This window comes from Sceloporus undulatus, chromosome 2, assembly GCF_019175285.1.
Source record: "Sceloporus undulatus isolate JIND9_A2432 ecotype Alabama chromosome 2, SceUnd_v1.1, whole genome shotgun sequence".
NCBI classification, from domain to species: Eukaryota; Metazoa; Chordata; class Lepidosauria; order Squamata; family Phrynosomatidae; genus Sceloporus; species Sceloporus undulatus.
In genome coordinates, this window is record NC_056523.1 from 267,234,045 (window position 1) to 267,257,510 (window position 23,466).

Below are 23,466 nucleotides of genomic sequence, written 5' to 3' on the forward strand. Positions count from 1 at the left end.
AGACATAAATCAAACCACAGACTTTCCCACTGTGGATGCAGGGCAGAGTTCCTAACTTGCACATCACAATAAACACATCAAGATATGTGCGTTGCTTAGTAAACCAAGCAGGATCAAGTAGGCTCAATAAACCATTTTGCTAAATAATTTGGGTCTGAAACTATGAGACATCTTGTTGCACATAATTATGTTGTTGTTTTGTGTCTTCAAGTCATTCCTGACTTATGGCAACCCAAAGGCAACTCTGTCATGGTGTTTTCTAGGGCCGAGACTGCATGACTTGCCCAAGGTCACTGTGGGTTTCCATGGCCAAGTGGGGAATCAAACCCTGATCTCCAAAGTCTTAGTCCAAACCATTACATCACACTGGCTCTCAAATAATTATGTTACTTGTAACATATTGAATGGAAGCACATTAGTGACATATATGTACCTAAATGCAGTGTAGGACATGTATATGCATGTTTTTGGATGTGGTGCAGGGAGCTATGGACTGATAGTCAGGGGATCTGTTGCAACAAGGGAGTAATGTGCTCCCTATAGTCAGACCCAGTTAACTATCTGTCTGCAGATCTTTGGACCAACTGAAGTTTCTAAGCATTTTTCAAAGGCAGCCCTACCTAGAGTGCATTACAGTAATCCAAAGAGGATGTAACAAAGGTATATACGGCTGGCCAAATCCAGCTGTTCCAGAAATGGGCACAGTTGGTGCACAAGCTTTAGCAGTGCAAATGCACTAACCTGGGCTTCGAGGGTCAGAGTTGAATCCAGGAGTGCCCCTAAACTGTGAACCTAGGAGAGTGTACTCCCATTTAACATAGGTAGAATGCGGCAGTGTTTTTGAAAGGGGAGGGGCCAGGTGAGAGCGGCCCCTCATAAGCCGGCTCGCCGGCCTCCCCGGAGATGACGCCGCCCGCCCACCCGCTTCCATCTGGGCTGCGGCCCAAGGGACTCCCTGCTGCCCCGGAGGACACCGCTGCCTTTTCCCACCTGGCAGCGGCCCGGTGAGGACTCTTTGTTGCCGCCGCGGCGGCATTTTTGAAAAGGGAGGGGCCAGGTGAGAGCGGCCCCTCATAAGCTGGCTTGCCGGCCTCCCCGGAGATGACGCCGCCCGCCCGCCCGCTTCCATCTGGGCTGCGGCCCAAGGGACTCTCCTTTACCCCTATACCATCGGGAGGAGCGCCAAGGACAATTGCCTGGCGCCGCCGTTGCGGCCTTTTTGGAGGGAGGGAATTTGAGAGGGGGGTGCAGGTTTTATTGTCAGGGGATTGTTTTTCTGCATTGTATTATGTACTGTAATTTTACATTGTTGGCATTGTATGGTATTGTGTACTGTTTTTCCCTGTGCATTGTTTGCTTTGTATTCTGAGATCCTGTTGTAAGCCGCCTTGATCACATCCCTGTGGAAAGGCAGGGTATAAATAAAACTAATAATAATAATAATAATATTCCCAGATCTGACTTTCTACTGACCAGGAACATGTCTATTTTGTCTGGATTAAGTTTCAATTCTTTTGCCCTCAGCATAACTGCCAGGCACCAGTTTAGCACAGGAACAGTTTCCTTAGGAGGAGTAACAGAGCTGGGTGTCTTTGGCAGCCTGGTGACACTCTATCCCAAAGTTCTGTACAACTTCTACTAGCGGTTTCATCTATAAACAGCACAGGGGACAAAATAGAACCCTGAGAGGGTCCACAGGGTGGGTGGTGTGATGCCAGGGGCATTGTTGTGCAGTGCTCCGACAGTGTGCCGTTTATATGCTGCACAATGTAGGAGTGTTGAAAAGGCGCTCCGGCAGCGGAAAGGGCAGGTTTTTTCCCACCCCAAAAGGGAGCAGCATTTTGCCACTTTTTTTGGGCTGGAAAAACACCAGATCAGGACTGTGGTGTGTGGTTGCCGTGGCCCTGATCTGGTGATCAAAGAGTCTGCACCAGCCCTTAGTTAGTCTTAAAAATTTTGCTACATTCCTTCTTATTCTCACTCCCTCTCCCCTTCCTCCCCCTCTTCCTCCCCCCTTTTTATTATCCTCATAGTTTACCACCATAGGGAGACATAGGCTTTATGTCTTGTTATGTTATGCTACTTATTCTAGACATTCTACAAGGTTATATTCATTATCTCTTTATACAATGCCTTTGTTCAGGCTACATAACAGCAGTTGAATGGTGCCCAGGTGCAGTTCCATTCCCACAACCCAAAGAGCCATTGATTGCCTCTTAAGAAGTACCAGTAGATTTCCCCCACATCATTACCAGACCTGCAACTTTTGCACACCTGGATATCCACTGTAGACATGATGGTAAAGGTTTATACTCCACCATTATCAACAGTAATCTTGGTTCAAGACTTGTCCTCCCTTCATTGGGACTGAAAAGCAATAGGCACACAAGGTAAATTAAGGTATTATTTTAATTGGTTCATTGGTTACATCACTGGATTGCCCTCACTTATTACGGTGAGGACTCTCTTCAGGCCCTCGAGTGAGGATTAAAAGGTAGGTCTAATTCCTCAGATGGCTGGCTGCCATTCCTTCACTGTTGTTTCTGGCAGAATGATCTGTAATATTGTTTCTCCTGGGCCTTGTCTTGTCATTGCCAAGAAGGAAGAACTAGCGGTATATTTAATAGGTCATTCTGGGGGCCGAACCAGGAGCACAATTTCTTTTACACAGAAGAGAAGGTTTTAATTCACAATGTTCAATAAAAGGGTAGACTTATTAATTTGCATGGCATCAGATAAAAATTTTAACCAGGGTAGTGACGCACAATAGAACTGATTTTTAAAAAATATTTCCAATATTTAAAATTATTTTTAAGTATTGATTTGTATTTACCTTGATTGACCCAGGAGGATTGTACCCTGTTTGCCTATTACATAAATATAAACTTTGCAACAGTCAACATCAAAGATGTGACTAGACATAGCATGTTTGTTGTTCTTATCTGCCCCTGAGTTGACTTCGACCCATGGCAACCCTGTGGATAAGACACCTCCAAGAACTCCTATCTTCCACTTCTCTGCTTAGTTCCTATAATCCTATGCCTGTATCCACTCTGATTGAGTCAATCCATCTGGCATGTGATCTTCCTTTCCTTCTTCTGCCCTCTCCTTTTCCTAACATCATTGTCTTTTCCAGTGTTCCATGCCTTCTCATTATATGCTCAAAGTACATCAGTCTCAATTTTATCATCTTGGCTTCTAATGAGATCTCTGGCTTGATCTGTTCCAAGACTCATCTGTTTGACTTTTTGGCTGTCTGTGGTATCCTAAGCACTCTTCTCCAGCACCACATCTCAGATGAATTAATTTTTCTTCTGCCCGCTTCCTTTACTGTCCAACTCTCACATCCATACACAGTGATGGGGAATACAATGGCTTGAACAATTCTAACTTTTGTGCTCAGTTGTATATCTTTACTCTTCAGTTGTTTTTCTTATTCGTTCATAGCTGCCCTTCCCATTCCCAATCTTATTATTATTTCCTGACTGCAGTCACCATACCTGTCTATGTTTAATCCTAGCTATGGAAATTCTTTAACTATTTAGATTTTGTCATTATCTGGATTTAGTTTCTGTATCTCTTCTGTGGTCATTTTTTTTCTTTATGTTCATCATTAATCCTGCCTTTGCACTTTCATCTTTGACCTTCCTTATTAGCCTTTCCAAGTCTGTGATATTCTCTGCCATTGTTATGGTATCATCCATGTACCTTAGGTTGTTGACATTTCTTCCTCCTATCTTCACTCTTCCTACTTCTGATTCTATCTCTGCTTTTCATATGATGTTTACAACACATAAATTGATTAAGCAGGATGATATAATGCATCCCTGTCTGACCCTTTTGCTTATCTGGAACCACTCTGTTTCACCTAATTCAGTTCTGACAATGGCCTCTTGTCCTTGGTACAAATTTCTGATTCGTACTATGAAATAAAATGGGATTCCCATGTCTTTGAGTGCGTTCCATAACTTTTCATGATCTGTACAGCCAAATGCTTTGATGTAGTCAATAATATGCTGATTTTTTTCTGGAATTCTCTAATGTGCTCCATTAGCCATCGCATGTTTGTGATGTGGTCTCTGGTTCCTATTCCTTTCCTGAAACCTTCTTGTACCCTGGGGTTAATGCCTCAGAAATGTAGCATGTTTATGAACCAACTGACCCATAAAGTAGAAGTGGGGAATGTATGACCCTCCAGATGTAGTTGGACTGCAATTCACAGCAGTCCTGGCCAGCAGAGCCTATGACCTGTAAGAAGAATTGCAGTTCAGCAACATCCGGAGGACTGTCGCATATGACACAGTTTTGTTAGCAGTGCAGCAGTTAACTCCCCAAGTGCTTCTTGGCCACAAAAACAATCATATCCCACAGTCAAAGCCTGGAAAAGTTACTTTGTTGAACTGAAACACCTAGAATCCTCCATGTTGGTTAGAGTATACTGTGAGTTGTCGTCCTCAAAATTAACTTTTCCAGCTCTTCCCATCGTTAACTCAGAAGGATTTGGCTATTGATAGTGGTGACTATTTATCCATTATGTAAGAACAAGGGCTCTATTTGTTTTCACTTTGGGTTTCTTTAGATAAGATAGGCCGTGTAAAAGATAAGATATTTGCCAAGGGGAGATATATATATATATATATATATATATACACACACACACACACACACACACACACACACACACACACATGATTTTAAACCAGAACCAGGTTTGAGATTTTTGAGACAGAATTCAACAAATAACAAAATCTTTACCTAGCCCAAAATCCAACCAGGGGTGTAGCTACTGGGGAGGGGCACAAAATTGAAGGAATTGCTCCCCAAATAAGAATGCTACTCTTCCTATTAAATTTTGCTTCAGTTCTGACATTTCTAGCATTACAGTAATTTAAGCCTTCATTTGAATATTTAGAAATAAAGTTTAGGAACCCAAAGAAAGTGGGTAGACAAAGTTACCAGAAGAATGCAAATGGAGCGAACGTAAGAATACTAGATATGAACAATTTTCAGTGTCTTATTTTGCAATGATAGAAATTTGGGGACTGAAGGAAAACTTCATTTGGAGGGACAATATCCTCATCCCTTCTCTCATCACTTGAATCAAAACCTTGAATTAAAACCAAAAGTAACCACATTCACTGCACAAGCTATGCATTTGTACATAGAAGTAAAACCTATTGAGTTTAGTGCAACTTTTTTCAAGGCAATTTTATATAGAATTGCAGCCTTACAATGCAACTTAAAAGTCTGGTGTATAAAAATTAAAAAGCAATTAAATTGTCAAAAATATTGAAACCAGTTCAAAATAAAACTATACTGTCTTCTCTCCCCCCCTCCCTAACAAATTCTCTAAGACCTCCTAGAACATGAAGTTTTTGACTTGGGAGTGGAAAAATAGTCAGAACAGTGTTTCTCTGGGAAAGGAGTTCCAGAGTTTGGGAGCAGCCATAGAACAGGTCCTCCTCCATGTTCCCCATAGATATAGCTGAGGTGGAAGGAAAGAGAGAAGGACCTCTTCAGAAGGGAGAATATAGCCCTTCAGATAACCTGGAGCGGTGCCATATGGGGCTTTATAGGCCCTAACCAGTATTTTGTATTGTGCCTGAAAATGGAATGGCAACTAGTGGAGCTTTTGCACCAAGGTAGTTAATAGTTTGGCAGCAGCTCTTTGGAACAGTTTAAGTTTCCAAACACTCTTCCAAGGCAGTTCTAGGTAGAGTAATCCAAAGAGGATGTAACTAAGGCATATACATCTCTGTAGCTGAACTGTATCCTTCATGTGCTGTAAGCAATGCTAAATAATCCCTAATGTCAAAATCAATTTTTGCTCCCACTGGTTACAAGGACAGTATCTTAAAATTAGCTGAAGTTTAGTGCTTTACCAGGACATATTTCTCCCATCAGCTGATGATTCCTTTGCTAGCCCAGGTATTTTGCTGATTGCTACATTTGCAATTCTGCTTGTTTTATTGTTTTTTATTAGTATTTATTATTTCTATGTCATTTGCTAGGTTTCCTCTTTCTAAACCACTCTGGGATTTTTGATAGAAAGTGATAGAGAAATATTAATAGATAATATAAGCTGTCTAGGAACTTTAACTTGCAAAACTTTTTTTAAAGATATGCTATACAGCTTGAGCCGCTCTTATCCAAAATGCTTGGGACTAGAAGTGTTTCGGATAGTGGGTTTTTTTTAATACTTAAACTTGCATATGCATACATAATGAGATATTTTGGAGATGGGACCCAAGTCTAAACACCAAATTCATTTATATTTCATATACACCTTATACAAATAGCCTGAAGGTAGTTTAATACAATATCTGCAATAATTTTGTGCATGAAACTAAGATTTTGTACATTGAACGATCAGAACTATCTCAGACACCCATGAAAATAGTTTTGGCGTTGGAGTACTTCAGATTTGGGAATTCTGGAGAAGGAAGACTCAGCCTGAAGTAACAACCTAGAAAAGCATATGTAACAAACACTGATCCTTTATTACTTCCTGTCTTTCTGGTAGAGCTGATGGATCAGGAATTAAACTGAGATCTGCTAAATTGGGGCTGAGTTGCAGCAGGATGAAAGAACAAGCAGATTTATGTTTCAGTAGCAGCCAGCTGACATTTGGAAATGTGTGCCTTTGGAGAGGAAAGATGCAATTCTAGATAAAAGAAATAAAATCTGGTTTCAGTTTCTCAAGGTCAGTGTTTTACTGCTGTGAGCTTCATCAGCTGCACAAAAAGGGGACATAGTCAAATAAACACCAGGATATGAATGGGGCTTTCCTGAATGGTTCTCTTTGTGTGCTTTTGGAAGTATATAGAGCAGAAACAAAACATCTTTTGATAGAAAGAGGGGAAACAAACTGAAACTGAAATTCTTCAACATCCATTGCTAGCTTAAATAATTGACACATATCATTCCAGCAATGTTGTCAGATCTGGGTTTTCTTGAGGCTGAAAGGGATTTTGAAAAATAAAATGCAACCCATGTTCAATCTTAACATTGAGGAACAACCCTGAACTCTGTAAACAAGCTTAAAAACAGAGGCTAAGAAAATTACTTTTTTGGCTTATACCTTTCAGAATCCCCATTCAGCATACTGGCTGGGAGATTGTGGAAATTGTAATAAAAAAAAAATATCTCAATATAGCTGAATGCCTGGAAAATGAAGGAATAATTTTGTTCCTTTTCAAGGTTCCTGCTTGACCTAGAAAAGCTGTTTAGGATGCATCCAGACCTATATATGGTTCTTGTTCTTTCTGATTTTGTATTTGTTAGCTACCTTTGAGTTGACCTTAACTCATGATGACCCTGTCAATGAGACATCTTCAAACCCCTCTATCTCTCTGCTCAGGTCCTGTAGGCTGAGGTCTATGTACTCTCTGATAGCATCTATCCATCTGGTGTGTGGTCTTCCTCTTTCTACTGCCCTCTACCTCCCCAGCACCACTGTCTTTTCTAATGAGTCATGCCTTCTCATTATGAGACCAAAGTACAACAGCTTCAGTTTAGTCATTTTGGCATTGAAGGAGAGCTCAGGTTTAATTTGTTCTATGACCCAATTGTTTATCTTTTTTGGGCATCCATTGTATCCTCAGCACTCTTCTCCAACACCAGATCTTGAATTAATTAATTTTCTTCCTATCTGCTTTTTTCATAGCTGTCACATCCGCACATAGTAATAAGAAATACAATGGCTTGGACTATTTTAACTTTAGCGTTCAACTGTATATCTTTACACTATCAGATTTAGTCTAGTTCCTTAACAGCTGCCCTTTCCATTCCTAATCTTCTTCTGACTTCTTGGCTGCAGTCACCATTCTGATCAGTGTTTGATCTAAGGTATGGGATATCTTTAATTATTTCGATTTCCTCATTATCTAGGTTGATTTTATGTAAATTCTCTGTGGCCATTATTTTTGTTTTCCTGCTGTTGTGCTTTCTTTTATGACTTTCTTTAGTGATTGTTCCAAGCCTGTTTCCACTAGTAGTATAATGCCACTGGCATATCTTAGTTTGTTGATGTTTATTCCTCCTATCTTCACTCCTCCTTCTTCCATGTCTAAACCTGCTCTACATATGATATTTTCTGCATACAAGTTGAACAAATAGGGTGATAAAATGCAGCCTTGCCTGACCCTTTTGCCAATTGTTTTTCCAACCATCCCATTTCTCCATACTCTGTTCTTACAGTGGCTTCTTGTCCTAAGTGCAGATTCCTCATCAGGGCTATCAGATGTAGTGGCACTCCCATTCCCTTAAGAGCACTCCATAGCTTTTTGTGATCAGTGCAGTCAAATGCCTTGCTATAGTCTATAAAGCACATGCTGATTTCTTTCTGGAATTCTTTGGCTTGCTCCATTATCCTTTGTATGTTTGAGATGTGGTCCCCTACTGCCTCTTCTCTTCCTGAACCCCACTTGGATATCTGGTAATTCTCTTTCCATATATGATTGGAGTCTATGGTGCAGAATTTTGAGATTTTCTGATTTTATATTGGGATAAAATAAACTGACCTGGGCAGCTAGTATAAAATGTCTCTAATCATACAGAGAGATGACAGAAAATATTCTGGATAAACAAAATATGTATGGATTTCCAAAATAAAATCAGAGAGAAAAGGAATAAAATCTGGTTTTCTGATCTTTTTAATCAGTCTGAATATGCCTTTAGAGCAATCTGCAGGAAGGAGATAGGATAAAACACAAAGAAGATTACCTAGAGTGGCTAATGAGTACGAGAGACAGTTATCCCTTAAATTACCAGTTCTAGGTAAGTGGCATTTGGTATTGAAAGCATTAAGTGAGGTGAGACAAATTACCAAATATGGTATTAATTACTAACATTTACGTTTAAAAAGGTGGAAAATAAGGGAATACTGGCTAAAGCAGCTGAGATTATTTTGAAAACTAAACCAGGTTCAAACCCAGGTCAGTCGCCGGGCTGGCACAGCGACAGGTAAATGTTCATAAACCACCCTGCCACAGCTGCTGCTGTTGCAACTTCTCAGAAGGCCCCTGCCATGGTTGTAAGAACAGAAACAGTGTGCCTCACTATGCCCATGTGGACAGGTGCCCCCTTTCGATGTCAGAGACCACAGCAGGGGTTTTCTTAGAAGACTTGACAGCAGTAGCAGGTAAGGGATGTGCAGGGCCATAGTGAGTCCACTGTCACTGCGAGGTTCCCAGGAAACTGTACAGCAAGCAGCGGGCCCTTTTTTTTAAAACCTGTGCTAAGATCCCTTTGGACCAAGATTTGTTTGGAACCACTGGATCACCAATCCTGGCCTGGGGCTATTTGCTGCAATTTCAGGATGACACAAGACTGTGGATGGTGGGGCCCATGTGTACAGGCCCAAATACGGTGACTAGTTCAGTCACAGTTTAGAATATTTAGCTACAACTTAATGTGATAGACTAGGTACTAAATAAATGTACAAATTTCTTGAAACCTATGATCAATTGTCATCTAATATTTTTAGGCAGCTTGCATACTTCAATATTTAGGGGTAGTTCAAACCACTATGTATTAGTGTATTGGCATGATGGAAACACAGACATAACCAAGAAATAAACTATTTAAGAAAAATCAAAGGTTATATGGCATTTTCAAGCGTAAGGGCAGAAAAATTCATAAACAACAAAACAGACAAAACAGAAGAGTAACTATGCTCCTTTTTGTGCCCTTGAAAGGGTGCCATAGCTGCGGTGGCACGGCTATATGGCACCCCTTCAGCGCTGTGTCATCTGAACGCAGTGCCAGAGGCATGCCATGACACCACGCGCCATCTGGAGTGGTACATGGCATCAGGGCACCCTGGGGGTGGAGTCGGGCTTGCCTTTCAGGCCAATCTGTACAGGGCTTATCAGTTCTTACATTGACTTGTTTGGTGACAAGCACTGATGTATTCAAGTCTTTTATTCCAAATCTCAAGTCCTTGCAAGATACTTTCAACAAGTCTCAAGTCTGAGAGCCAACTTTTAACAGAAAAAAGGAGGTGGGGCATGTTTCTTGGAGGGGAACAGCAAGTGGGCTTGAGCTGGGGGCTGAAGGCTGCTTGACTGCTTGCCTGAGTCCAGTGCACATTGTAGGTGTCTACTAAAGCTTTTCGAACACTTTAGAAAGATCCTTCTGCCTCAAGACCATTACCTACTAATGCATTTGCTGTTCCACTCCTATAAATGCACCTAGTGTTCTGGGTTAATTGACTTTTGAGGGACAATGGGAAAAGACTTCTCTCTGAAACTCTGGAACCTGACTGCATGCCCCCCAACAGTCCCAGTTTGGCAGGGAGCATTTGGCAGGGAGTTAATTCTTTGTTCTCCCACATTTTCAGCTGCTTTTAAAATGCCTCAGTTTCTCTTTCTTCTTCCCACAGTTCCCCTTTATCCTTACTTATTTCCATTGCTGCAAACTGAGTTCAAAGTACTGTACAAAAGTAGTTTATACTTAACTCAGCAAGGGAGAAAGACAGCAGGGGACAGAATCTTCCCTTCCTAGTTGGCTCAGACAAAAGCAAACTGCTGTAGTGTCTCCTACATTGTTTTTCCTCATTATAACTTTTGCCATCTTGAAGACACTCTGACATTGCTTAATCACATATGCCCCAGCTTTCATCTTTGAAATGTTGAAAAGTATGTGACTGTCAGTTGTTATATAGAGTGCTGAGCTACAAGGACCAAGGGTTTGATTTTGAAGGCAGCTTCCAGTCTTTAACAACGTGGAATAGGACAAGGGAAAGGTAGCAAGTGAAGGTACAAATCACCCCAAATTGAATACTATTCACAGTATGGAATAATATACACAGTACTATATACTATTGTCTTTCTGACAGAGAAGCGAGGTAAAAATAAAGCTTTATTTTCAGTATTGAATTTTATATACTGTATATTATTTATAGGGAAAAGATCTTGTACTATCAAATTACACTGTGTAGTTATTCTGTGCCTACATTTGTTCTGGACTTCCACAACTGAGAAACAATCTTTCCACACACAGCTCCAGTAATTTTAACTCTGTTGGTTAGTTACAAGTTTGGAATGTACAGACTTGCAGTTGTCGGGCATAACTCAGATGTATCTTATTAATAAAACATTAACTATGGCTTACTAAAAGTTTTTTAATGATCTTTACAAATTAGGTTCAACCAGTTTCTAGATCAAGAGGGATACAAAAAACAAAACGAAAAAACACTGACAACAAATTACTAAATATAAGAAGATTTATGTACATCAAAGAAGACTTACATTCTATTATTTCTGAGTTTAAATAACACCAAACAACACAAATAGGGTGACATGTTTATTTTATTATTAATCTGTTCCAATATATTTTGTCAACTTCAGGGAGAAAAGATAACAGATAAATAAAGCATGCTCCAGAACTGGTTAATTTGAAAAGTAATGATTATAAAACACCATGGATCTAAAGTCTTTGGTCTGTTTCCTTTCTCTATATTTATGGTTGTTAATAACCCCAAACTGTTTGCATAGACAATCTTTTGCAAATCAGAACCATAGCTCCTTGAGAGACCACATTCTTTGCATGCCACAATTGGTCCAATGGCTGGTGGCTGCCATATCAGATTAGTAGGCAGTAATGGGCTAGACGGAGTCAAACTGAGCAAGGAAGCTTTATATGGTTGAAAGTTACAGTGCATATTCCATTTTTCCCATTCCTCAACCCCACCCCCAGGTTGTTAGTGAATTGCTGACCAGATTTGAAATCCCAGCATACATGTGACTTATGGCTTGCTTTGGAGGGAAATGGTCAGCAGACCCAATACAGGGGTAGCCGTGTTGGCCATATAGCAACATACAATAACATCCAAAATCCACAAGACAGTGATATCTTTATGGGAACAACCAAAATCCACAAAATACACGTTGCAAGCTTTCCAAGCTCTGTTGGCTTCTTCATCAGGCAAAGGTGTTAAAAATTATGCAAGAGAAAAAAATGACGATGTTAGTAATAGGCTCACATTTTGTCAAGATGTTGGTGGTGTTCTGATTTAAAATAGTGTTGAGGGATATTCATGTAGGCAGGCCACTCCTCCTCCTGCCTATGTGGTTAAGAAACAAAGCATCTTAGAGTCTAGGAAATAAATTTTAAATTGCATTAGCAACACAAAAAAAAAATACTTCCTTTGAGATCCAGGATGTCAACAAGCCCCTTTCTTAGGCAGAGAACACTGAATTACTCAAGAAGCCCCCATGCTTTTGCATTAGGAAACCACTTAGGTGCTGTTTAGGTAAAACATGCCAAATGCAGTCCTATTTTTTTTTACCTTTGTTGGAGGTAAAAACCTCAAATAGCAATGTCCCAGTCCATTGGTTCACAGTTATGACAAGCCTGGATGGGTACCAATGGAGCATGAGATCCTAGCTGACCTGCCCAGCAGCTACCATAACTACTTTTGAGTGCTGTTTGTGAGTGATAGATAGCCTATCACTGATAGGAAGCTTGGGGAGGAGGCAGAACAATCAGTCCATTTCTCTGTGAGTGATATCCACCTCCTCCTTATAATTCCTTGTAAACTAGGGAAATCACTGGCTCTCCATATGTTGATACACTCCATAGGTTAATGCTTACCAGCCTGGCCAGTGGTGAGGGAGCCTGGGAGCAATAATTTGTTGACACTGGAAGACCACAGGTTTCTAATTCCTACAGTAAACCATTGGGCTTCTCAGTCTGTTTCACGTAAACAAGGCTTCAAAAACTTACATCCTAATTGTTTTTCTTAAAAAAATTCTTCAATGTGACTTATCACTTCTTTTGTTTTTTTAAACCATCAAATGGAATCTGAAAACTGATTGATACTTTATTTCATCCACAGGCCACCAATTAATGACATAATTAATTCAAAAATAAAGATAAAATAAATTACAATATTACTTGAGATAGGAAATGATTCTTTGAAAACATAAACTACTGCATGAAATGCGAACAAAATATGACATATATTAGGTTAAAACATCAAGAGAATCTCTACAATGTATTTCAATGTTATTTAGTCAATGGGTTGCACCAAAGAATGACAGCTGTTCAGAATGTAGCTCTTTTACCTGTAATCACGGAATAATGACCAGCCAGAAGATGTGAAATAGTAAATCCCTATATCTGCCAGGATTTTTTTTTAAGATTGGTGCAGTAAACATTAATAGACTAATATGATAAAAGAGGAAATTATGACATGGCTGGTGTCTCTCTTACATTTGGCCTTCTACATCTGCGGCTTTGATGTCTGCAGATTTGATTATTCAGGGATTTGATTAATATGCTCTTTCTAGTAATCTCTAGGTTCTCCAGCATGACTCTCGTCAACTTCTGCCAAAAGTCACATTTGGAGGACCTACAGGTTCCTATAGAGAACACTTCTCTAGGCATTTGTATGTCCTCCAGCACAATTTCATGATCAGTTATTGGCAGATGATGATGATGATGATGATGATGATGATGATAATAATAATAATAATAATAATAGGATTTATTTATATGCTGCCCAATCACTGGGAATCCGGGCGGTTTACAACAGAGGAGATAATAGACGGTTCCCTGCCCTCAGGCTTACAATCTAAAAAGACACAACACAAAAGGAGAAGTGAATGGTGGTGAGGAATAAGGGGATAAGGTCCAGCAGTTCTTCTCTCCCTCTGAGGCCTGGACCAAGGCAGATGGACTGGAGGGAGGTCTCTTTTTCTTAATCTACATCTTGGTCCTAGAATTGCCTTGAAGGACCTAGAGATTCCTAGAGAATCTCTCTTGTTTACTTGTTCTCTCAAGTAAAAAATATAGTTTTATTTGTAGTTTGTCCACTTTCACTTGGGTTCTGCGCCCCCAATCCAGTGAACGTGGAAAGTCCATTGTACCTCACCTACTTCACAAGAACTGAAATACTCTTAGTAAAGGCTCCAATCTGATACATAAAGCAAAAGCTTTAAAATGATTGAGCTTGGTTTCCTTTCAAGTTACAGTACTATGTGCAAAATTTATCCCAGTCTGGGAGATGTGCAGCCTATGCCATTGTACTAAGAAACAGTAGTCCATATGCAAATAGCCTTTATTGTGGTTTCAATGCCTTCCTAATATTTTGGGTTGCCACAATATATACTTGCAAAGCTTGGAAATTTGAAGTCAGCACCTAAAATCCCAAGGCTTCTGGGAGTTGTAGTCCCTAAAAGTTATAATCATTATAATTGCTTGTGAAACAGATACCTGGTGGGGGAAAATATTTAATTTTTCTTAAATATGTCTTCTTCTACATGAACTCAGATGATCTCAGTGCAAAATATTCTTAGTATTGATGCATGATTCAGCAAGAGAATCACAGGTTTTCTGAATATGACATAAAAGCTTTAAAATGGAGGAGCTTTGTTTCCTCCCAAGTTACTAAATTTATTGATTACATCCATACAGCAGAAATAATCCAGTTTGACTCTACTTTAACTGCCATGACTCAGTGCTATGGAATTTTGGGAACTGTAGTTTTGTGAGTTATTTGGCGTTCAGAGAGCTCTGGTGCCAAAACAAACTGCAGTTCCCACAATTCCATAGCATTAAGCTATGGCAGTTAAAACTGGATTATTTCTGCAATGTGGATGCAGCTCTGGAGACACTATTGTGAGGAAATAATTTATGCTACATCTCTTGCTCAGTTAGTCTTAAAGATGCTGCAAGACCCTTTGTATTCTGAGTCAAGTACTCCCTCTAGTGTGTGATAGAAATATTGGCTTCAACTCCCAAACTTACTTAGTAAATAGACCAGAGGTGGGAATCATCTGGTCCTCCAGATGTTGTTGCACTGAAACTCCCAGCTTTCTTCACCATTTATGATACTGGCTATGGCTGATGGGACTTGCAGTCTAAAAACATCTGGAAGGCCACATGACACTGGAGTAGACCTTGCCTATTGTAATTTTTCAGATATGGAAAATATCTGTGTGAGGACTGGTACACACTGCCATAAAGTGGCATGTTCCTGGCGTTACTAGGGTTAGGGAGCGCGCACCAACTGCATGCTCCCTAACACTAGTACGTGTGGGGGTGCTGTCAGTATGCGGTACCATCCACACAGCGTGCATAATGATGATGTCACATACGTGCTGCACCCAAAGGGTGCGGCGTGCGCATGACGTGTCTGCACCACCCCAGGCCGCTTACAAGCTCCTTTTGGGCCCCCACATCATTGGTGTGGCAACCAAATGGCCATGCCAACAATGTAGAGGAGAAAGGGGCCGTGGCGGCTGACCCTTTCTCCTCTTTAGCGCTGGTGTGCCATTGGCACATAAGGCGCATTTTGCCGCTTCCCTTTGGCCTGGAAAAACATTGAATTGGGGCCGCAGGGCTGCTGGTGAGGCTGCCCTGACCCCAATACAGCGCAAAAAGGGGCAGGTACAGGCTGCCCCTTTGGAGCGGTCTGTACTGTGCCTGAGCCTTGCAATAGGACTGCATTCCAGAATGAGGGCATCAGAGCCAAGTAAGTCCCATGTCTCCACATGATGTATTCTTCTCAGTGTTGGAACACAGAGTCCTTTCTGTTACCCCTGTTACCCCAAAAGGGGGGGGGGGACTTGGGGTGACAGTGTCTTCTAGGGATTTAGGGGAAATTATTAGAAGGCCTGTGAAAAGTGGGGATCTTGTGGGGATTTTTCTACCTATATATACACCAGTACTCACTGCAGAGACACTCCAGATTCAATTAATAAAAGATTTTTATATAGAAATGTGCATAGTGCATGCAAACACCCAGATACAATGCAACTTTAAGAACCATAAAGGGGTAACAGAAAGGAAAGGTGTGAAAGGTTGAATAGCTTTAGGAATTAGAGGGGATAAGAATTACCAGTCCTGAAGACAGGGTTCCACAGAAGATAGAGAGTAGCTTAGACAGAGTCTGAGGACTATACAGAGAGTGGCGCTCTGGTTTGTTGAACAAAACCTCAGTCTATAGCAACAAATTAGTCATGTGTGGGGCAGATATTTATACAGTGGGACCTCCTTATCTGTGGGCTTGCCAGTCACGGATTTAAGCATCAGTAGATGGCAAGCCCCCATTGTCCCCAATGACAGTGCACCATTAGGGAGAATGGGACTTGAAATCCTGCACTTTTTGGTATCCACAGGAGGTTCCAGAACAGATCCCGCATGGATACCAAGGTCCGACTGTATCTGATTTCATAGTTTTGAAGGGTACTTGGTGCTATCCCATGGTAAAACAGAGACTTGATGGCTTTTCCTTGAAATTGACAAAAGGACTCTAGAACAACTGATAGCTTTAATTCCAGAGTGACAAGACATTGGCTGGATTTGAGACAATCCCTGGATAGTTGGACAGGAAAGGTGACAAGGGACACAGCTTGGGGTGAGGCGGTGGTATGGTCTTTAATCTGCTTTGTGATAAGACTCCATTGTGAGAGGATATGTGGAAAGCCTGGAGAGAATGGAGTAATCAGCAAAACCATTTACTTTTTATTCTAGTATTATCTAGGTCTTTCACATTTCTTTGGGCCAGTATGCCTTTCCCATTGAAACATCCTGGGAAATGACCTCTCAAAAACATGTCTGATGCTAGATATCAAATATGAAAATATGAAACCCTATGTTCAGTGAGAGGGGTGTAAGTTATGCTAACACTTCCCTTTTCAGGATGTATTGGTTGGAAATGTATATACTGTACAGGAATTTCATAACATGATTCAGAAACAGATGAGCTATATTTTGTAGGTTAACAAAGTACAAAGTTAACTCACATGCCTGTACTCCTACCTCACATACTGTAATTAAAAGTGGATAATCTGCTTCTTGCTCCATGCAGAGACCAAAGAGAAAAAATGTTTAGAAGGATAACCTAGTTAGGCAACAAGCAAATAATCTGTTTGACCTGAACTACTAAATCTGTGAGTAACAATGTATGTGTATGTGTCTTCAGGTTATTTGTTAGCTTATGGTGACCCCCACACTTTTCATAGGATTTTCTTTGGCAAGGAATACTTCGAGGTGGTTTTGTCACTTCCTTCCTCTAAAATACAGCCTATAGCATCTGGTCTTTCTTGACAGTATCTCATCCAAGTACTAACCAGGGCTGACCTTGCTTAGTTGCCAAGATCAGATGCGATCTGGTGCCTTTAGGCTATTTAGATTTTCAGTAACAATGCAGTGACCTTAAAACTTTGTTCTCTGAAATGATTTTAAGGTCTAGTAATTTGTACTCTATGCTTCACAGAGTATTTTAAACTCCACAGGATACTAAGAGACAGCCTTACTTATCCCAAGAGATTAGAGCAATTTCAAAGCAAGTACTTAGAATATAAACAGGATATAAAATGTGATGATCAATTTTCTTTCTCTTCAAGGACTCTTACACAAAAGGTTGTTATTTAAAATGACCTAGATTTTTATTTTTGTTTAGGGATGGAGAAATCAGATGACTTTGTCTTACTTACATCACATCACCTGTTTTAGAACTGAGCTGTAACTCACACATCCGCTCTCCCTTATGCAGTCATCTGGGCATCAACAGTATTGGGAAAGTAGGTTTTTGCCCAAAGATAAAGGGGGCAGTAACTACAATAAAGTTTAGGGACCCCTGTGCTAAAGGATATAGCACTATGTAACCAAGAAATCTAGGGGAATTTAAATTAGCTCAATAGTGGCTGGGTTATACCAGCCTTGGGACTTGATCTCTATGTTTATGGAGGTAGGAGGCAAAGAACTGCAGAGGCAAGATTCTCTAAGGGGCAGTGCAGACCACCCCTTTCAGGGCGGTCTGTAGATGCCCATTTTTGGTCTGCAGCATTGCCGTAGCAACCAAACCACACGGCAATGTTGCAGACCAAAAAAGGAGACGCCTAGAGCAGCTCCTTTTGGGGACATCTTAAGGGCGTAGCAGCCCTTACAACACCTCTTCCTGTGCATGATGTGTGGGCACTGTGGCGCCCGCACATCATGCACACGCCCCCCGTGTAGGTGGCACGGTGCTGTAATGGTGCCGCCCATACGTCGTAGGGCTTGGCAGCATCTGTTTGGTGTGCGCTCCTGAGCCCTACTATCGCCACGAGGACGTACCGAGCCTCAGATTTATATTTTTATCAAGGGATATAACACACATATGAAACACAGACACACGCACATAAGAAGCTGAGAGTCAAAGGAGTTAGTGTGGGAATAGATTTTGAGGCTTCACTAACAGAAATACATTACCAGTAGTGATGTTGTTCTTGTAGATGCAAATTTCAGATGGACAGAGGGACACAGTCATGCCTGGACCATGTGGAGTGGTGGGCGATGAGGGGTCTAGCGGAGAGGCAACCAACAGAGTGGCTGCCTGCAATCCAACTAGACCAAAGAGCAAGATAAATTTGGGGTTTTTATAAGGAAATTTCAGCCTGGGGGGTCCCATGATCAATAGTCTGAATTGTATGAGGTAATCTTCAGGGGTGGGGACTTCTGAGGTGAGAATTGGGATGCAAATAGACAGATTCCAGCTTTAGACAGTCCACAGGACCTGACAGACAAGAACAAATATTGTCCTGGAAGGGTGTACTGTTTCTTGGTAGGCTTTGCCTCAGCTTCCCTGAAGTATGTGGGTGAGTCACATCCCTCTGGCAACTCCTAAGCTAGCCGACGTGACCCTCGCGCTAGAAGTTCGTAGTGTCCATATGTAGGGTCATGGAGGGGTGGCTATCACCCTATTTCTTGATATTAAAAGGGAGACAACCATATACTGTGACAACTACACTGACTGCAGCGTCCTCAGCATGTTTCTTCAGCAAGCTCAATGGGGCTTACCCTTTCATTTTTCATACTTATATGAAGATTTTTAAATCTTCCTCCTCATCTGAGAAAGCGCCTAAAGTGGTTTACAAATATGCCCCCATTTTAGTAATCTCTAAGGCATAACACAAAAAGAAAAGGTATCAGGAAGGAGGGAGAAAAGGCCAACTCTGGCAGTAACTCTTAGATTGAGGCTTATAAGAATCAATTGAGAAGTCAAAAAGGAGCTGAAAGTATACTTTCTTAATAAAACGGAAAGAACAGTGTCATTCCCCTTCCTTATGAATAGGATAGGATAGGATAGGGAACTGTGTGGCCCTCTAACAGCATTTGGACTGCTGCAACTCCCAGCAGCATGGAATGCTATGCTGAGAATTGCAGTTCAGCAACAGCCCAGACTGAGATGCAAACAGACACTTACACACACACCGTTGCAGGTGACATTTGCTGGAGGAAGGAGAAACTAACTGTGTTTACAGCTTTACCAGAGCTAAAATTTTGCAAATCCTTATTCATCTGACACATACTGTAGCTTGGCAAATCCAGAAAATGCCATGTCATAACTATTGTTGTTATTGTGTGCCTTCGAGTCATTTCTCAACTTATTGTGACCTTAAACCAGGCCTATCATGGGGTTTTTTTGGCAAGATTTGTTCAGAGGACGTGTGCCATTGTCTTCACCTGAGAGAGTGTGACTTGTCCAAGATAACCCAATAACTTCCCATGACTGAGCTGGGATTTGAACCCTGGTCTCTAGATTCGTAGTCCAGTACTCAAGCCACTACATCTGTCTTACCTATATAGCACCTCAGGTTTTTCTGCAAATACAGTATTACAGGGGCTTCTTGAGAAATTCAGTATTCTCTGCCTAAGAAATGAGCATACAAAGGGATCTTGTAGCACCTTTGAGAATAACTGTGTGAAAGAATTCGTAAGATAAGCTTTTGTAGATTTGATAAACTTCCACAGATGCATGGAGTGAACTGAGCATCTGAGGAAGTAGACCAAGTCTATGGTGTTTATCACACGGAGGTTTCTGCAGCTTTTTGCAGCTGAGATCCGACGTGACTGTGGGTCCAACGATGCGAATTCACGCGATAACATGATGTGTTATCACACGCAATTCCTTTCTATGGGGGCTCCTTCCATGGCGCTTCCAAGTTCCGCAGTGATTCCAAAGTGACCCCTCATTTTGGTGAAATCACTAACAAGCAAATTCACAGAAATTGCTTCCAAGCTCACTTCGATTTCACTCCAAATTGGTCTGGTGTGGAATGCAACTTTGCTTCTGCTCTGGTACACCACCGCAAGCCCCCCCCCCCCGTTGCAAATTTCCCATGATGTGGTGCTGCAACTTTCCCCCATTTCCTTTTGGTGGTCCCATCATTTTCAGGGCAACTCATTTTTTGGGAATATATACATGTGTGTACATGCATGAATGTGAATATACAGATCTATCTATCTATCTCTGTGTTGAAATTGCTGAAATGGAAGGGAAAATAAAAAGGGGGATGAAGAAGACACATAAATATTCATGAGGCAAATATTCATGTAATTACGCAAAACAGGGAACAAGAACTTGCACTTCTTTTCACCCCGGAAACATACAAGGTCACAATGCGTTCAGACCCCACTGAGCATGCGCAAGGGTGCTGATTTGAATCATTGAATCTGCATGGTATGCACCGGTGTGGTAATACAATTTGCACTCACTCCGCTTTGTGTGAATCCGCATCATGTGACTTGCCTTGGATTCAATTCCCCCTCGATTCAGAAGGGCAATGGAAGGGCAACCAGGTGTGATGAAACATTCACGTTATAATGTGAATTCGCATAGCTGAACCAGGAGTCACCCTGGATCTGAGCTGCAAAAACCTCCGTGTGATAAACACCTATGAAAGCTTATGCTACCGGCTTTTTTCACGCAGTTAGTTTCAAAGGTGCTACAAGATCCGTTTGCATATTGATTTTCCAGACTAACATGGCTATGTCTCCGAAGAAAAGGTAGGTAGCCTCCCCCAGGAAAGAAACAGCCTGGTTGTCAAGGGAAGTTGCCTTTTCTGTTGCTAATGGAGTTGAATTTGTATTGCCTGGATTTGTCTCCCAGTGTCTTCATGGCCAAACAGAGGAGTGGACATTGCTACTATCTTAGCTGACCACATCTTGACAAAATCTAGTCCTGCAGCTTGAGCATTGTCATGTTTATTTCCTTCTCCTGCATGATTTTTACCATGAAGAAGCCAGTGGAGCTTTGAAAGCTTGCATGATGTATTTTGTGCACTTTTGGTTGGCCTAAGAAGGGTATTGCTGTTTTGTGGGTATTTCGGATGGTGTTTTATACAAAGTGTGATGGAGAGGTTTGAGTGCTGGGCTGTGTCTCTGGAGACCAGTGGTGAAACCTACTGAGTGACTTCTGGCAAATCACACTCTCTCAGCCTCAGGGGGAGGCAATGGCAGACCTCCTCTAACACAAATCTTGCCACAAGCGCCCTTCCCTTATCTGTTAATTTTCTCTGCGTATTACCCAAAATTGACAATACTATTTGCAGAGGAGTGGGACCTGGGCTAATGTAGCATTGTAAATTCACGACCTGCTCCTCTCTGTTCGCAAAGGGAACTGAAACAGTGATTGTAGCTTTGGTCCTTTGCTTCTTCTGACGATTATGGCTTGACAGCAGACAGAAAGAAACGGCTAGCGGTCAGGATTCAGGATTCTACCCATCAAAAACAGAATGCCTATGGAAGATGGCAGGCTGTAAAGATAAACTGACGGACTTCATCAGAAATAAACCAGTAGATAAATTTACTGTAGGAATGGTCCAAGATTAAGAAGTGCAGATTGCTTTGAGGAGGGACTCTGAAAGGAAGATACACTTCTTCTAATATCTTGGACCATTCCTCGTTAAATCTAAAAGTGTGCGTGTAATATTATAATTATAGGCATTACAAGAAGTTCATATTCGGCAAATATATATACTGTATATATGACGAATATAAAAAGTTTGAGCCCCATGGAAAAGAAAGGGAGTAGCAGGTGCCAAAACAGATTGTATGTAAACAAGGGAATAAGAAACAGATGGTAAATAAATAAGAAGAGGAGGACAGACGAGGGAGAAGGACTTAAAAAGTCAGAACATTAAATCAATGAATAAATAATAACAATAACAATGCAGGCAATTTTGCTTTTGTGTTGTGTGTGAAGAAGCAGTTGCAGAGGTTTCTATGTGATGCTTTCTTTTTGAAACAATGTTTAATAAATAATTATAATTATAATAAAAAGAACCAGAATTCTGGTCCTAAGGTTCGCCTTAGAGTCGCCATAATAAGTCAAACACGACTTAAAGGCACACAGCAACGACAATAAGTCCGCCTTTTGTTGGGACTACATCTCCCAGAATCCCCCACGGCAGCACTTGCATGCCAAGGAACCTGGGACCTGTAGTCCGAAAGTGGGACGTTGTTTCTCAGCCTGGGATCTGACCCCGAAGGAGGAGAAGCAAGAGCTCCTCCTTAGACCTCCTTTTCCTTTCTTCAAGGCGGTTCCCTCAACCGCCAACTAACTCCCTGACGGCCGTCTCCTAGCAACCGCCTCTCCCGCCCCCTCAACTCGAACGCTCCAATCCCAACCAGAGACCCAAACCATAAGCCCCGCCCACTGGACCGCCTGGCCCCGCCCCCGCGTCCTAAGAACTCCACGTCAACGAACGGCAAGTCACCCGGAAGTCCTCCGCGCCGTGCCAGGTGGAATCGGGTCACTTCCGGTCCGCCGGTTCCGCTTAGTAAACCCCCTTTTCCTGCGGGAGCCACGCCGCAGCAGCTGGGCAGAGGGCCGCGCAGGTGAGGGCCTCCCCGAGAGCCCCGTCCTCCTTTCCTTCCAGCGCTTCGACCTCCTCCCGGGCGATGCTGCTGCTGCAGGTGCTGCCGAGGCGAAGGCAGAGCCCTGGGGCGCCTCTGCTGCTCCCGCTGCTGCTGGCCCTGCTGGGCCTGGGCTGGGCCTCGGAGATCACTTTCGAGCTTCCGGACAACGCCAAGCAGTGCTTCTACGAGGAGATCGCGCAGGGGACCAAGTGCACCCTGGAGTTCCAGGTGAGGGGCCCTCCTCCCTCCCTCCCTCCCTCCAGACATTTTGGACTTCAGCTCCCAGGATCCCCGGCTCTTGCCCAAGGTGGCCGGGGCTTCTGGGAGTTGTAGTCCCCAAATCATACAGCAGCAAGTCCATTTAGTTCTACACCCCGCTTCCCAGCGCACTTAAGCACCCCTCCCTGGTGCTAGGGTTACAGATTCAGCATCCAGACCTCTTTGCCTTTGGAAGCAGATGTCTCTAAAGGGGAGCCCCCTCTCGACCTTTCCTCCCGGAACCCCTTTTGGGGGACGGAGTTATGCCTGCCCCATGGACCTTCCTGGCCCAAAAGGCCACCTGCTGCCCTCCGATGTCCACCTTCCTTCTACTGTAAACTAAGGAGAACCCAAAGACACAGCTGTCTTAGTCTGTAGGATCAGAACCCAGAGACATCTTGCGGCACCATTGAGACTATTCACTGAGAGAAAGGAGTTGGCAGCAGGAGCTTTCATAGACTTCAGCCCACTTCCTCAGAGGCATTTGGATATAATAATAGTAATAATGAGAATATAGAGGTCTTGTGGCACCTTTGAGACTATTCACTGAGAGAAAGAAATTAGCAGCACGAG

General features: G+C 42.1%; 1 protein-coding gene across 1 annotated transcript in view; it reads left to right on the top strand.

Annotated features, from left to right (window-relative positions):
* Positions 1 to 22,496: 22,496 nt before the first annotated feature.
* LOC121922723 (transmembrane emp24 domain-containing protein 7) overlaps positions 22,497 to 23,466 on the top strand; it is a 10,805-nt gene continuing 9,835 nt past the window's right edge. The window contains exon 1 of the mRNA XM_042452460.1: positions 22,497 to 22,863. Within this exon, the coding sequence (XP_042308394.1) occupies positions 22,678 to 22,863 (186 nt within the window). The 5' untranslated portion in view covers positions 22,497 to 22,677. The remainder of the gene's footprint in view (positions 22,864 to 23,466) is intronic.